Raw genomic sequence first — 12,090 nt, forward strand, 5'->3', positions numbered from 1 at the left:
CAGGGACGGATTGCTGAACGGGCCCACAGGGAATGTGCCCCAGGGCCTTTGGGTTGGGGCCCTTCTGGAGGTCGGGGAGCCCCCAGATAGCATATGATAGTAAAATGTGGAGAATAACAGGAAATTTGCTTTAAACTGCAACATTTTCTCTTAGCCTCATAACAACATGTGTAGAATAGAATTATAAACTGCACCTTTTTCTCTATGCACCATTGCAAATGTGTTGCAATACAGGAAGTTAGCTGATGTACACCCCCCCAAAAAAAAAAATATATATATATAGAAGCCCCAGGGCCCCCAACAGGTAGTCCGGCCATGTATTGCGAGGTCCCTGGCTACTCCGAGCCCAAAAAGCAGACTATAGCCTCCTTTTGTCAAAATGTCTGCTTATATTTCGCTGTCAGCACCCTACCAGTAGTCCTGTTATAATGAAGAAACTGACAAAGGATTATACATCGTTGCATGAAGCTGCTGTGATAGTTTTAGTATGGAGCATCACTTCCACACACTGTACTTGCATTGATTCTCCGTCAGTCATGGATCAGCTTGTTCAATTCCAGCCTTGGTTGTCTTCATCGTCAGTCCTGAAATACAGGTTGTCACTATTGGGGCGTCAGGTACTGTAGCCTATTTCTATTTTTTCATTTAACCTTTATTTAACTAGGCAAGTCAGATAAGAACAAATTCTTATTTAAAATGACGGCCTAAACTGGCCAAACCCGGACGACGCTGGGCCAATTGTGCACCACCCTATGTGACTCCCAATCACAACCAGTTATGATTCTGCCTGGATTCAAACCAGGGTGTCTGTAGTGACGCCTCATTCACTGAGACGCAGTGCCTTAAAACGCTGCGCCACTCAGGAGCCTAGCAGTTAAGAGCTTTGGGCCAGTAACCTAATCGTTGATCGCTGGTTTGAATCCCCCGGCCGACTAGGTGAAACATGTGTATGTGCACTTGAGCAAGGCACTGACACGTAATTGCTCCTGTTAAGTCAATCTGCATAAGAGCATCTGCTAAATCTAGTTGCCACAAAGTCATAGTTATGGCTAAAACCCACCTGTTTCAACAATTTATATTCTTAAAAACTAATTCTAAACCTAACCTTATGCCTAACTTCAAATTAAGACCCCAAAAATATTTGTGGTTTTCATGTAATTTTATGATATAGTCCATTTTGACTTTGCGGCTGTGGTAACTTTTGACAACCGAAATAGGACCAGAGATGGAAGAAGAGGTGAGACACCCCACTTGCTGTTTTTTTCTGGTTCATAAACGTCACAGAGACGATGCGTGCTCATCGATGGGGCAGATGTCCGTGTGTTATGATTCTGGAAGGTCAGATAGCTAGCAACAATGACAAGAAGCTGCCATGTGGGGAACCGTAGGCTCATTGTACATATTGTTATCGATACCATGTCTTGTTTTGAGGTGTTTTGACTCTTGTCTATGCAAATAATGGCTAAAATTCACTAGCTAGCTAACCAAAACTGTAACGATGTATTTGAGGGACAACAAGTACTCATGTGGTGGATGAATCAGAATTAGTTGGGTAACATAAGTAATTAAGATGTCTTATCTGCATAATTTTCTTATGTGATGTACTTTTTATTAGAATATATTACTAATGACTCTGGTGTTGACAGTTGCATTTCTTCCCTCAGCTGGGGCTCAGTCCCTTAGGGCCCAGAGAGGGAAGAGGTCAGGCTTGTCTTTTACATGTCTCTGATGCTAAGCAGAATATCAGAAAGGGAAGAGGACAGGATGGAACATGGTTTTCATATGTGAATGTGTCTTTATCTATTCTTAAATCATGTGAAGGGATGGTGTGATTAATGGGGAGCCAATTAATTATCTCCACAATGTTTGTGCGCCAGTCACTCCCTCCTTTGGCAGTGGGGGGAGGTGTGTGGTAGTGTCTGGAACCATTGTATGTCCTCTCTGATGTTGCACTTATCCTGGGATAGTGTATGACCTAGAGGCTCACTCCCCTCAGTGAGTTTGTCCGGGAGAGGGGTCAAGAAGGGGTTTCACTTGAGATGGGAGTATCTAGAGTTGACAATTGAGTTATGCCATTGGATGAGGTAATGGTTCTGTGCTATGAAGTACCAGGAACAAGATTAGAACCTCGTCTTAGGGACCAAACTGAACGATAATTTATAGCGAATGTTATCTGGCTAAGGGATACTCCTTTCTCAATTATAAAGTCCCTTTGTGAACTGTTCCTAAGATCTGTGGTTCGTCATGTAGGTTGAGAGGGGTGTATCTTGGCTATAAAATATCTTTATACTTTTCTGTTGTGACTTCCAATGGTTCATTAGCAATGGCGCATCTTTGAAAGTCAAATGCTATTGCAAAGCTCTTACTATTATTAAATATGATGTTTAAGTATAATTCAGACTGGAGTGTGAAGTTTGTAACTCTTGTTGGGGAATAATCAGAATTGGTTGGTAACATACAGTGCCTTGCGAAAGTATTCGGCCCCCTTGAACTTTGCGACCTTTTGCCACATTTCAGGCTTCAAACATAAAGATATAAAACTGTATTTTTTTGTGAAGAATCAACAACAAGTGGGACACAATCATGAAGTGGAACGACATTTATTGGATATTTCAAACTTTTTTAACAAATCAAAAACTGAAAAATTGGGCGTGCAAAATTATTCAGCCCCCTTAAGTTAATACTTTGTAGCGCCACCTTTTGCTGTGATTACAGCTGTAAGTCGCTTGGGGTATGTCTCTATCAGTTTTGCACATCGAGAGACTGAAATTTTTCCCCATTCCTCCTTGCAAAACAGCTCGAGCTCAGTGAGGTTGGATGGAGAGCATTTGTGAACAGCAGTTTTCAGTTCTTTCCACAGATTCTCGATTGGATTCAGGTCTGGACTTTGACTTGGCCATTCTAACACCTGGATATGTTTATTTTTGAACCATTCCATTGTAGATTTTGCTTTATGTTTTGGATCATTGTCTTGTTGGAAGACAAATCTCCGTCCCAGTCTCAGGTCTTTTGCAGACTCCATCAGGTTTTCTTCCAGAATGGTCCTGTATTTGGCTCCATCCATATTCCCATCAATTTTAACCATCTTCCCTGTCCCTGCTGAAGAAAAGCAGGCCCAAACCATGATGCTGCCACCACCATGTTTGACAGTGGTGATGGTGTGTTCAGGGTGATGAGCTGTGTTGCTTTTACGCCAAACATAACGTTTTGCATTGTTGCCAAAAAGTTCAATTTTGGTTTCATCTAACCAGATGTTTGGTGTGTTTGGTGTTTCACCTTCTTCCACATGTTTGGTGTGTCTCCCAGGTGGCTTGTGGCAAACTTTAAACAACACTTTTTATGGATATCTTTAAGAAATGGCTTTCTTCTTGCCACTCTTCCATAAAGGCCAGATTTGTGCAATATATGACTGATTGTTGTCCTATGGACAGAGTCTCCCACCTCAGCTGTAGATCTCTGCAGTTCATCCAGAGTGATCATGGGCCTCTTGGCTGCATCTCTGATCAGTCTTCTCCTTGTATGAGCTGAAAGTTTAGAGGGACGGCCAGGTCTTGGTAGATTTGCAGTGGTCTGATACTCCTTCCATTTCAATATTATCGCTTGCACAGTGCTCCTTGGGATGTTTAAAGCTTGGGAAATATTTTTGCATCAAAATCCGGCTTTAAACTTCTTCACAACAGTATCTCGGACCTGCCTGGTGTGTTCCTTGTTCTTCATGATGCTCTCTGCGCTTTTAACGGACCTCTGAGACTATCACAGTGCAGGTGCATTTATATGGAGACTTGATTACACACAGGTGGATTGTATTTATCATCATTAGTCATTTAGGTCAACATTGGATCATTCAGAGATCCTCACTGAACTTCTGGAGAGAGTTTGCTGCACTGAAAGTAAAGGGGCTGAATAATTTTGCACGCCCAATTTTTCAGTTTTTGATTTGTTAAAAAAGTTTGAAATATCCAATAAATGTTGTTCCACTTCATGATTGTGTCCCACTTGTTGTTGATTCTTCACAAAAAAATACAGTTTTATATCTTTATGTTTGAAGCCTGAAATGTGGCAAAAGGTCGCAAAATTCAAGGGGGCCGAATACTTTCGCAAGGCACTGTAGGTAAGATGTTTTATATTCATCATATGTTTGTAAGTTACTTCTCATCAGAATGTTATTTTTGTATAATACTGTGGCGGGGATGCAGTATCTGTTCTATGTCAAGACTAAGTTGCTTGGGCCGGAGAGAGGGGAGAGGTCAAGCGTGTATCTCTTGGCTCTACAATGTCTGTGTGCCAGTCAGTGTGTCTCTGTGATCTTGTCAAGATAGGATGGATTTGATATATGCCTGTTGATATGGAGGATTGGTTTATGGTTCTGAGTTTGAGAAAATAACATAGTTTAGGAGACAAAGCTGAACGATTTATTATGTCTATGCTGTCTGACTATGTGTGTTTTTTGCTATTAAAGGATCTCAGCTGCAATGTGTAAGGGACTCTCAGAGAATTCATTGATAGACACTGAATTGATCTGAGAGTCACAGGGCTGTGATAGAGCTCATATAATTAAAGATGGACTTTGATAACTAACTCTGACTTGTGTGTGGTTTGCTCTCATGATTTGGTAAATAGAGGACATTTCCACGACATTCTCCTCATTTGGTAAAGAGGAAATAAGCCACCACACTTTCAATAATGTGGAAGGGATCCTTTGATTCTAAGCCAACCCAGCCTGTCTATGAAAGTCAATTAACTAATGTTAAGTAGACAAGAAGCAGCTCCTATTGCATTGATGTCTGTGCAAGACACACCCGGTTAAGTAGACTGTTACTGACTTTTTTGCCTCCAATGGTAAACGGCCTGAGTAAACTCTTCATTTATCCACCATGTTTGATAGGACTAGGGTAATTCGTCGAAGGCAGCACACACATGTGAGGTCAAGGAACTTTGATTACAGATGTAAATACACTATTCTTAACTGAACTTTGGATTAGACAGTAGATTGGTTTAGGTGTATTTGAAACTGTAGGAACTGTAAAGTTATAATTTAATTTCCTAATACTTTTCTAATTTCTTAACCTGTCTGTTTGCTTTCATTTTGGCAGAGGAACTGGGCATATCAATATAAACCACAGACCCCTCCTGTACTCCCTGTCCCCCATGCACATCTCCAACTCAATCATCAAAACGACACAACGGTGGTAGGCCTGATTACCAATGAGACGCCCTACAGGGAGGTGAGGGCCCTGGCGGAGTGGTGCCAGGAAAATACCCTCTCCCTCAAAGTCAACAAACTGAAGGGGCTGATCGTGGACTTCAGGAGACAGCAGAGAGAGCAGGCTCCATCTAGTGTTCATGCATCAAACACGGAGAAGACAACATCTGTGCAGAATCCTTTTGGCCTGATGCTCATAGAGTTGATAAGCATGAAGATGTCCAGAGGTCTCATACCCTCCATCGTAGGGGCTGGTGGTGGTCCTCTGAAGAGGTCTCATACCCTCCATCGTAGGGGCTGGTGGTGGTCCTCTGAAGAGATCTCATACCCTCCATCGTAGGGGCTGGTGGTGGTCCTCTGAAGAGGTCTCACACCCTCCATCGTAGGGGCTGGTGGTGGTCCTCTGAAGAGGTCTCACACCCTCCATCGTAGGGGCTGGTGGTGGTCCTCTGAAGAGGTCTCACACCCTCCATCGTAGGGGCTGGTGGTGGTCCTCTGAAGAGGTCTCACACCCTCCATCGTAGGGGCTGGTGGTGGTCCTCTGAAGAGGTCTCACACCCTCCATCGTAGGGGCTGGTGGTGGTCCTCTGAAGAGGTCTCACACCCTCCATCGTAGGGGCTGGTGGTGGTCCTCTGAAGAGGTCTCATACCCTCCATCGTAGGGGCTGGTGGTGGTCCTCTGCAGAGGTCTCACACCCTCCATCGTAGGGGCTGGTGGTGGTCCTCTGAAGAGGTCTCATACCCTCCATCGTAGGGGCTGGTGGTGGTCCTCTGAAGAGGTCTCACACCCTCCATCGTAGGGGCTGGTGGTGGTCCTCTGAAGAGGTCATCCATCGTAGGGGCTGGTGGTGGTCCTCTGAAGAGGTCTCATACCCTCCATCGTAGGGGCTGGTGGTGGTCCTCTGAAGAGGTCTCACACCCTCCATCGTAGGGGCTGGTGGTGGTCCTCTGAAGAGGTCTCACACCCTCCATCGTAGGGGCTGGTGGTGGTCCTCTGAAGAGGTCTCACACCCTCCATCATAGGGGCTGGTGGTGGTCCTCTGAAGAGGTCTCACACCCTCCATCGTAGGGGCTGGTGGTGGTCCTCTGAAGAGGTCTCACACCCTCCATCGTAGGGGCTGGTGGTGGTCCTCTGAAGAGGTCTCACACCCTCCATCGTAGGGGCTGGTGGTGGTCCTCTGAAGAGGTCTCACACCCTCCATCATAGGGGCTGGTGGTGGTCCTCTGAAGAGGTCTCACACCCTCCATCATAGGGGCTGGTGGTGGTCCTCTGAAGAGGTCTCACACCCTCCATCGTAGGGGCTGGTGGTGGTCCTCTGAAGAGGTCTCACACCCTCCATCGTAGGGGCTGGTGGTGGTCCTCTGAAGAGGTCTCACACCCTCCATCATAGGGGCTGGTGGTGGTCCTCTGAAGAGGTCTCACACCCTCCATCGAACTGGTGGTGGTCCTCTGAAGAGGTCTCACACCCTCCATCGTAGGGGCTGGTGGTGGTCCTTTGAAGAGGTCTCACACCCTCCATCGTAGGGGCTGGTGGTGGTCCTCTGAAGAGGTCTCATACCCTCCATCGTAGGGGCTGGTGGTGGTCCTCTGAAGAGGTCTCATCACCCTTCCTGGGGTCCACACAGAACATGAAACATAACATAATACACAACATAGACAAGAACAGTTCAAGGACTGAACTACAAGAACAGTTCAAGGACTGAACTACATACATTTAAAAACAGCACACATAGCCTACATATCAATACATACAAAATATATGGGTAAAATAGGGAGGAATAAGTTGATCATTAGCTAAAATGTTTGTTGTCTGGGATGAGATTCGAACTCTCAACATTTGGGTTGCTAGACGTTTATGTTATACGCCCACCCATCCAGCTACCCTACTTTCATGGTTGCCGTAAGTAAACATCTGTCTTATGCAACCATACTAATCATGGCATGGTATACTAAATGGAGTGTCTTGGATTTGCCTACAGAATAATCAAACTGCTCTAAGACCAGTTGTAACAACAGTGCTCATGCGTCTAACAGTCTACCAATTTTATTCTGATACTATTTGACCCATTAGTTTATTTTCTATCCTTATTCAGTCTTCTTTCTGCACACTTACTGTGTGTAACGTAGGAAAAATGTACAAAATACTATTCCTGTAGCCTGAAGTCTCGGACAGGATTTACCAAACACCCAAGGCACAACGACCTTAACATAGTAAAGGGGAACCCCTGACTAAACAAACAGAGCTTATGTGAATACTGTGGGCCACACCCTTAATCAACAATGAGCCACAACTGGGACTGACAGTCCAACAAGGCTACATTCACAATATCAACAGTTCTACCCTGTTACACGTGCATGTGTGTGTGTGCCTGTATTTATGCATGATTCAAAGTCTCTTTCTGCCGGTGCCCGAGGTTAGGCACAGGTTGTTCCTCGATGCCAAACCCGTGTGTGCAGTCAACATCACATGGCAGTTCACAGCATGTACCCTTGGCCGTGACACGTCGTCACATACTTAACTTTGCTTCCTCATAAAGAACACTCAGTTTTGTGAGACTAAAACAGACTTAAAAAGTTGAATACAAAGTAGATGAATTATGCAACAGGTGCCAGAAATGCCTGATAAGAAAACCTCCCACAGATTGTTTGGCACTCACTACTCATTGAATTGACAGGCATGAACTCTCTTTTTTTTCCCACCTCTCATATTATCTCTTCCTTATCTCCTGTGTTTCTTTTCTATTTCTTTCCTTTCGTCATACCCTCACACTCCTTTCTGTATTCTTCCTCTTCAGTTCTTCCTCATCTTCAAAATGTTTCCTCTCTCTCTGTACTCCCTGTCACCAGCTATTGAGAATGAACATTTACTCATGTAAAAACAATTACAATCAATATTTACAATAAGTACTAAATAAATATCTATTGCGAATCAACGTATAGTGAGCTGTGTCTGTCATGTGTTTCACCATAAACACAGTGACCTTGCTGTTAACTGGTGCGTATGGACTGTGTCATGGACAATATTGTGTAAGCTCACATACAGATATAGTAACTTCATTTGATCACTCTTGTTGCTGAGAATTTTTCAGGAAATGAAGATGAGCTTCGTGATTTACATTCATTCACAGAAAATTCACTGAAAACCCACACGAACACAATTATATTAACCGTACTGCCAACTTTTAATAGCCTGACCACTGATCAAGAAACATTATGGACTAAACATTCATTATTTTGCTACGACAATGCAGGTCAAATTAAGATCCTATATCTGTACAAATAGATAATAATGCGTAGCACAGTCAAAACACATGCTAGGAGTTAGGATTGGATATGTTGTTATTATAGCAACAGGGAAGTAAAACTAGTGTGTTGAGGGTTTGACACCCTCGTGACCCATATGCTGAGTATGTGTCAAACAAGTTTCTATGGATAAACGTTTACATGCTACATGACTACACTATGTTATACTATGTTATAATATTGTTATAACATCTGTTCTAACATTTGTTTTGGAGCATGAGTATGCCGGATTTATTGAATTATCAAACCCCTCAATGTGATTAGCACATGAACCATTTACATCTTAGCCCTGAGGGGGGCGATGTTGAGCGAGTGAAAAAATGTCTCCAGTGTTGAGAGGTACTCCTCCGGGTGACAGCGCAGATGAGCAGCGTGCACAGACTCCTTCCACTTCCTGGTTTCCACAGCAACGCCCCGCTTCCTCCAGAAGTCGAGGACCGCCTCCATGGCGACGGGGTCGCACAGCGCGTCGTTCTCGCAGAAGAAGAAGAGCGCCGGGGCGGTGACGGGGCTGTTGTAGAAGACCTGGATTGACTTGTCGTAGTAGTACACCGTCTGGGACTTCAAGAGCCAGAAGTAGAGCAGAGCGGTGTATCGCACCAGGGGCTCGATATGAGGGAACAGGGTCAGACCCAGACCTGAGGCACACACAGACACACACAGGTTATTTTATTTACCAGTCAAGGTTAATTACATTTCAAATGATTTTCTCTGCCACACATCCACACACAAACTAACCCATACACACACCCACACATAAACTAACCCATACACACACCCACACACTGTCTCAGCAACAGATCCCTCTCATTTCTCAGAGTAATAATCCAAACTGACAATCCTACCTCCTTTCCTTCCCCTCTCTCTCACCTTTAGCCATATGCTCCAGCGACCCAACCACCATGCTGTCATAGACATGTCCTACGACCCGTTGGGCCAGGCCTGGGTACTTGTGTGGCTCCCTGACCATCTGGCTGAGCAGCTGGGTGAAGGTGTACCCGCCGATGGAGAAGGTGTGGACCAGAAGGGGGCGACCTTTGAAACGCGGGTCTCCCAGGACCTCCAGGACCTCAGCCCCATACTCCAGCCCCCAGCGAGGCCACAGGAAGTGCCACACAGTGCTCTCCACAGATAGGATGTCCAGGCCGCGCTCCAGGTAGAGGTCCCGGTACTTTGCCATGGCCCCCAGTCGGGCGCCCAGCCACGGGAAAAGCAGGAGGAGTGGACGGGGGGAGGAGGAGGGCGAGGATGGAGAGAGGGTTGGTACATCCAAAGTGGAATGGGTGAGAACTGAGGAAACGTCGTGGTGAGAGGGCAAGTCTGGGAGCAAGGGGGTGGAGAGGGAGTACGAGGGTGAGGGAAAAGGAGCGTCTAGATGGGAGGAGGTGGGGGAGATGGTGGGAGGAGAGGGGGCAGGGGTATCGCCCCCTGGTGTCCGGCTGGTGTAGTAGTAGGTGATGCTTCTGGTGACCCTCTGGACTATGAACCGCCCCTCTCCCACTATCACAGACATGTCTGGCCCAGAGTGGGAGTTACTGTGGTGAAGGAAAAGGGGAAAGAATTAGAGCAGGATTGGAAGTTAAGTTACAGAGGGAGAAAACTGCCTGAGTGTCAGTCTGTGCCATCATGCCAACTCTTTGTCACTCATTGTCATGTTTGGCTTGACGATGACAGGTGTCGGCAAGACCATAAACAGATCTGGGACCAGGCCAGGAAATATGAGCAAAACAAAAAAATCTGAAATTCACTTGAGGCATAACCAATATACCTCAACTGAAATGAATGTTTACCCTACATACACAGTCATGTGCACACAGACATACATGCAAGGTTGTGGGATCCAGCTTATGGGGATCAGGCTTGACTCATTTGGTTAGAGGGTGTAGATAGTAGTCTACAGATACAGACTCAGTTGGCTGTGCAGCTGCTTTCCCCTTTTCTTGTAATAATTGCTCAACCAGTCTGTGACTGCGGTTGTGGGGAACCTTTTTGGGGGGTGACCCTTTTCTTTTTAGCCCGCATTAGACCTCAAAAAAAGCAAAGAAAGTATTTGAATGTTGTAAACTTTGGACAGTTCACACAAACGTTTTAAGCTTAGGACAGTTCAACAACACAACCAAGGGTGCAGCCTGTCCATGTGGTGATATGTGTCAGTCTTACAGCAGTCTTCAATAAAGGTTCAATAAAAGCACAGATACAGGTCCATTTTGATCAGAAACAGACCTTTGTTAATATGCTCTACTACTTCATGCCAAATAACTTATATTAGGCAAATAATGAAATGGTTAAATAGCTCAGCATCTGTCATTTCAACATACCCAGTTTCATGCAACTTCTTCAAACAAAACCAACGTCACACAGCAGGCAGCGTTCATAGCGTTCTGCAACTGTACCCCATGAAGAATTTGAGAATCCTCATAGCAGTTGAAATCTGCCCACCCTCCACGGTCTTCTTTCTGTCAATTAACCTCTTTAATAGATTCGAGCATTCATCGAACCGTCCGTTATAAACGAACTCGGTAGGGTTGGAAATAACCGCAACTTTCAAGATCCTGAGTTTATTCGATTCTGCGCCACCCCAGTCTTCTTCCGTGTCCTGTTTTTGCTCGTGCCCTTCGTTTCACTTAGTGGGCGCGCAAAATCAAACTCAACTGCATATTTACATGCGCATTCCCGTTTGCCGTTAAATGTCAAGATATCGGTCGGTTGTCACGGTGTCGCTGTCCACGGACAGAAATAATATTATCGGACCTGTCTTTCCGTTGCATTTTGGGACTGTTTGAACTGTTATCATTGCATTGTAAATAATTGTAAATGGATAACCTATTTATCATAGTTTCACATGTGGCATCGGGCGCGCGCCGCTCTTGCACTTTCTGGCTTCAACTATTGAACAAGAGGAAAAAACAGTTTTTCGCTTGGCTGTTCGACAGAAGCACATATTTCAAAAGGACCTCCTCTTCCTGGCAAGAATGTCGGTGTCTATCCTATGTTATTTAGGCCATGACAGCAGATCTGTGCTGACGGGTCATACTGGAAAAGTAGGCCTATGTCATTTCACCTAATTTGACCTTCCGTCGTCAAAGTAGATAATAACACGACAGTATGCACACACCGCAGTACATAATGCTGTCATTATGTGTTATTCTATCGGTCATGATGAGGGATTGTTAGCAGACATGGAGAAATGTACTTGTTCTGTTCTAGATGCATACCAAAGCAATTCCCTGTGCTGCCACATGGTGGTGCCAGACACCAAGTACATTACTTTGTCAATTGTAGTCAAAGTGGAAGTTCAGGCCCCCGTTTAAATATAGAAAGGATTTCTCCTTTCCTAAAGTAATGAGGATCCTATCATTACCTCAAGCAAGGGAGGGTGGGCTACTGCATTTTTAGGGGATTTAAACAAGGCGTATGTCTCATCATTGGTAGAACTGATGTTGTTCAGTTCTGGTCCTAGGGACCCACAAGGTATGCAGGCTTTTGACCGAGCCCAGTACTAACACACATCATTCAATGAATCAGGTGACTGATTATTAGTTGTTTTGTTGAGTCTGCTGTTTTAATGCTGGGTTTGAACAAA

At 44.9% G+C, this 12,090-nt stretch overlaps 1 protein-coding gene across 2 annotated transcripts; it reads right to left on the bottom strand.

The window, feature by feature from the left end:
• Window positions 1-8,367: 8,367 nt before the first annotated feature.
• LOC112238036 lies at window positions 8,368-11,237 on the bottom strand. 2 transcript variants are annotated; one of them, XM_024406637.2, is made up of 3 exons: window positions 10,901-11,237; window positions 9,378-10,042; window positions 8,368-9,145 (listed from the first exon to the last, which is right to left on the bottom strand). In XM_024406637.2, the coding sequence occupies exons 1-3, from the start codon at window positions 10,924-10,926 to the stop codon at window positions 8,784-8,786; spliced, it is 1,053 nt and encodes a 350-aa protein (XP_024262405.2). In that variant the 5' UTR covers window positions 10,927-11,237; the 3' UTR covers window positions 8,368-8,783. The 2 variants fall into 2 exon arrangements, with proteins under 2 accessions (XP_024262405.2, XP_042153793.1); XM_042297859.1 differs by having other exon boundaries at window positions 10,826-11,232.
• Between the last annotated feature and the right edge of the window lie 853 nt (window positions 11,238-12,090).

Source organism: Oncorhynchus tshawytscha, linkage group LG15 (assembly GCF_018296145.1).
Source record: "Oncorhynchus tshawytscha isolate Ot180627B linkage group LG15, Otsh_v2.0, whole genome shotgun sequence".
Classification (NCBI taxonomy): domain Eukaryota; kingdom Metazoa; phylum Chordata; class Actinopteri; order Salmoniformes; family Salmonidae; genus Oncorhynchus; species Oncorhynchus tshawytscha.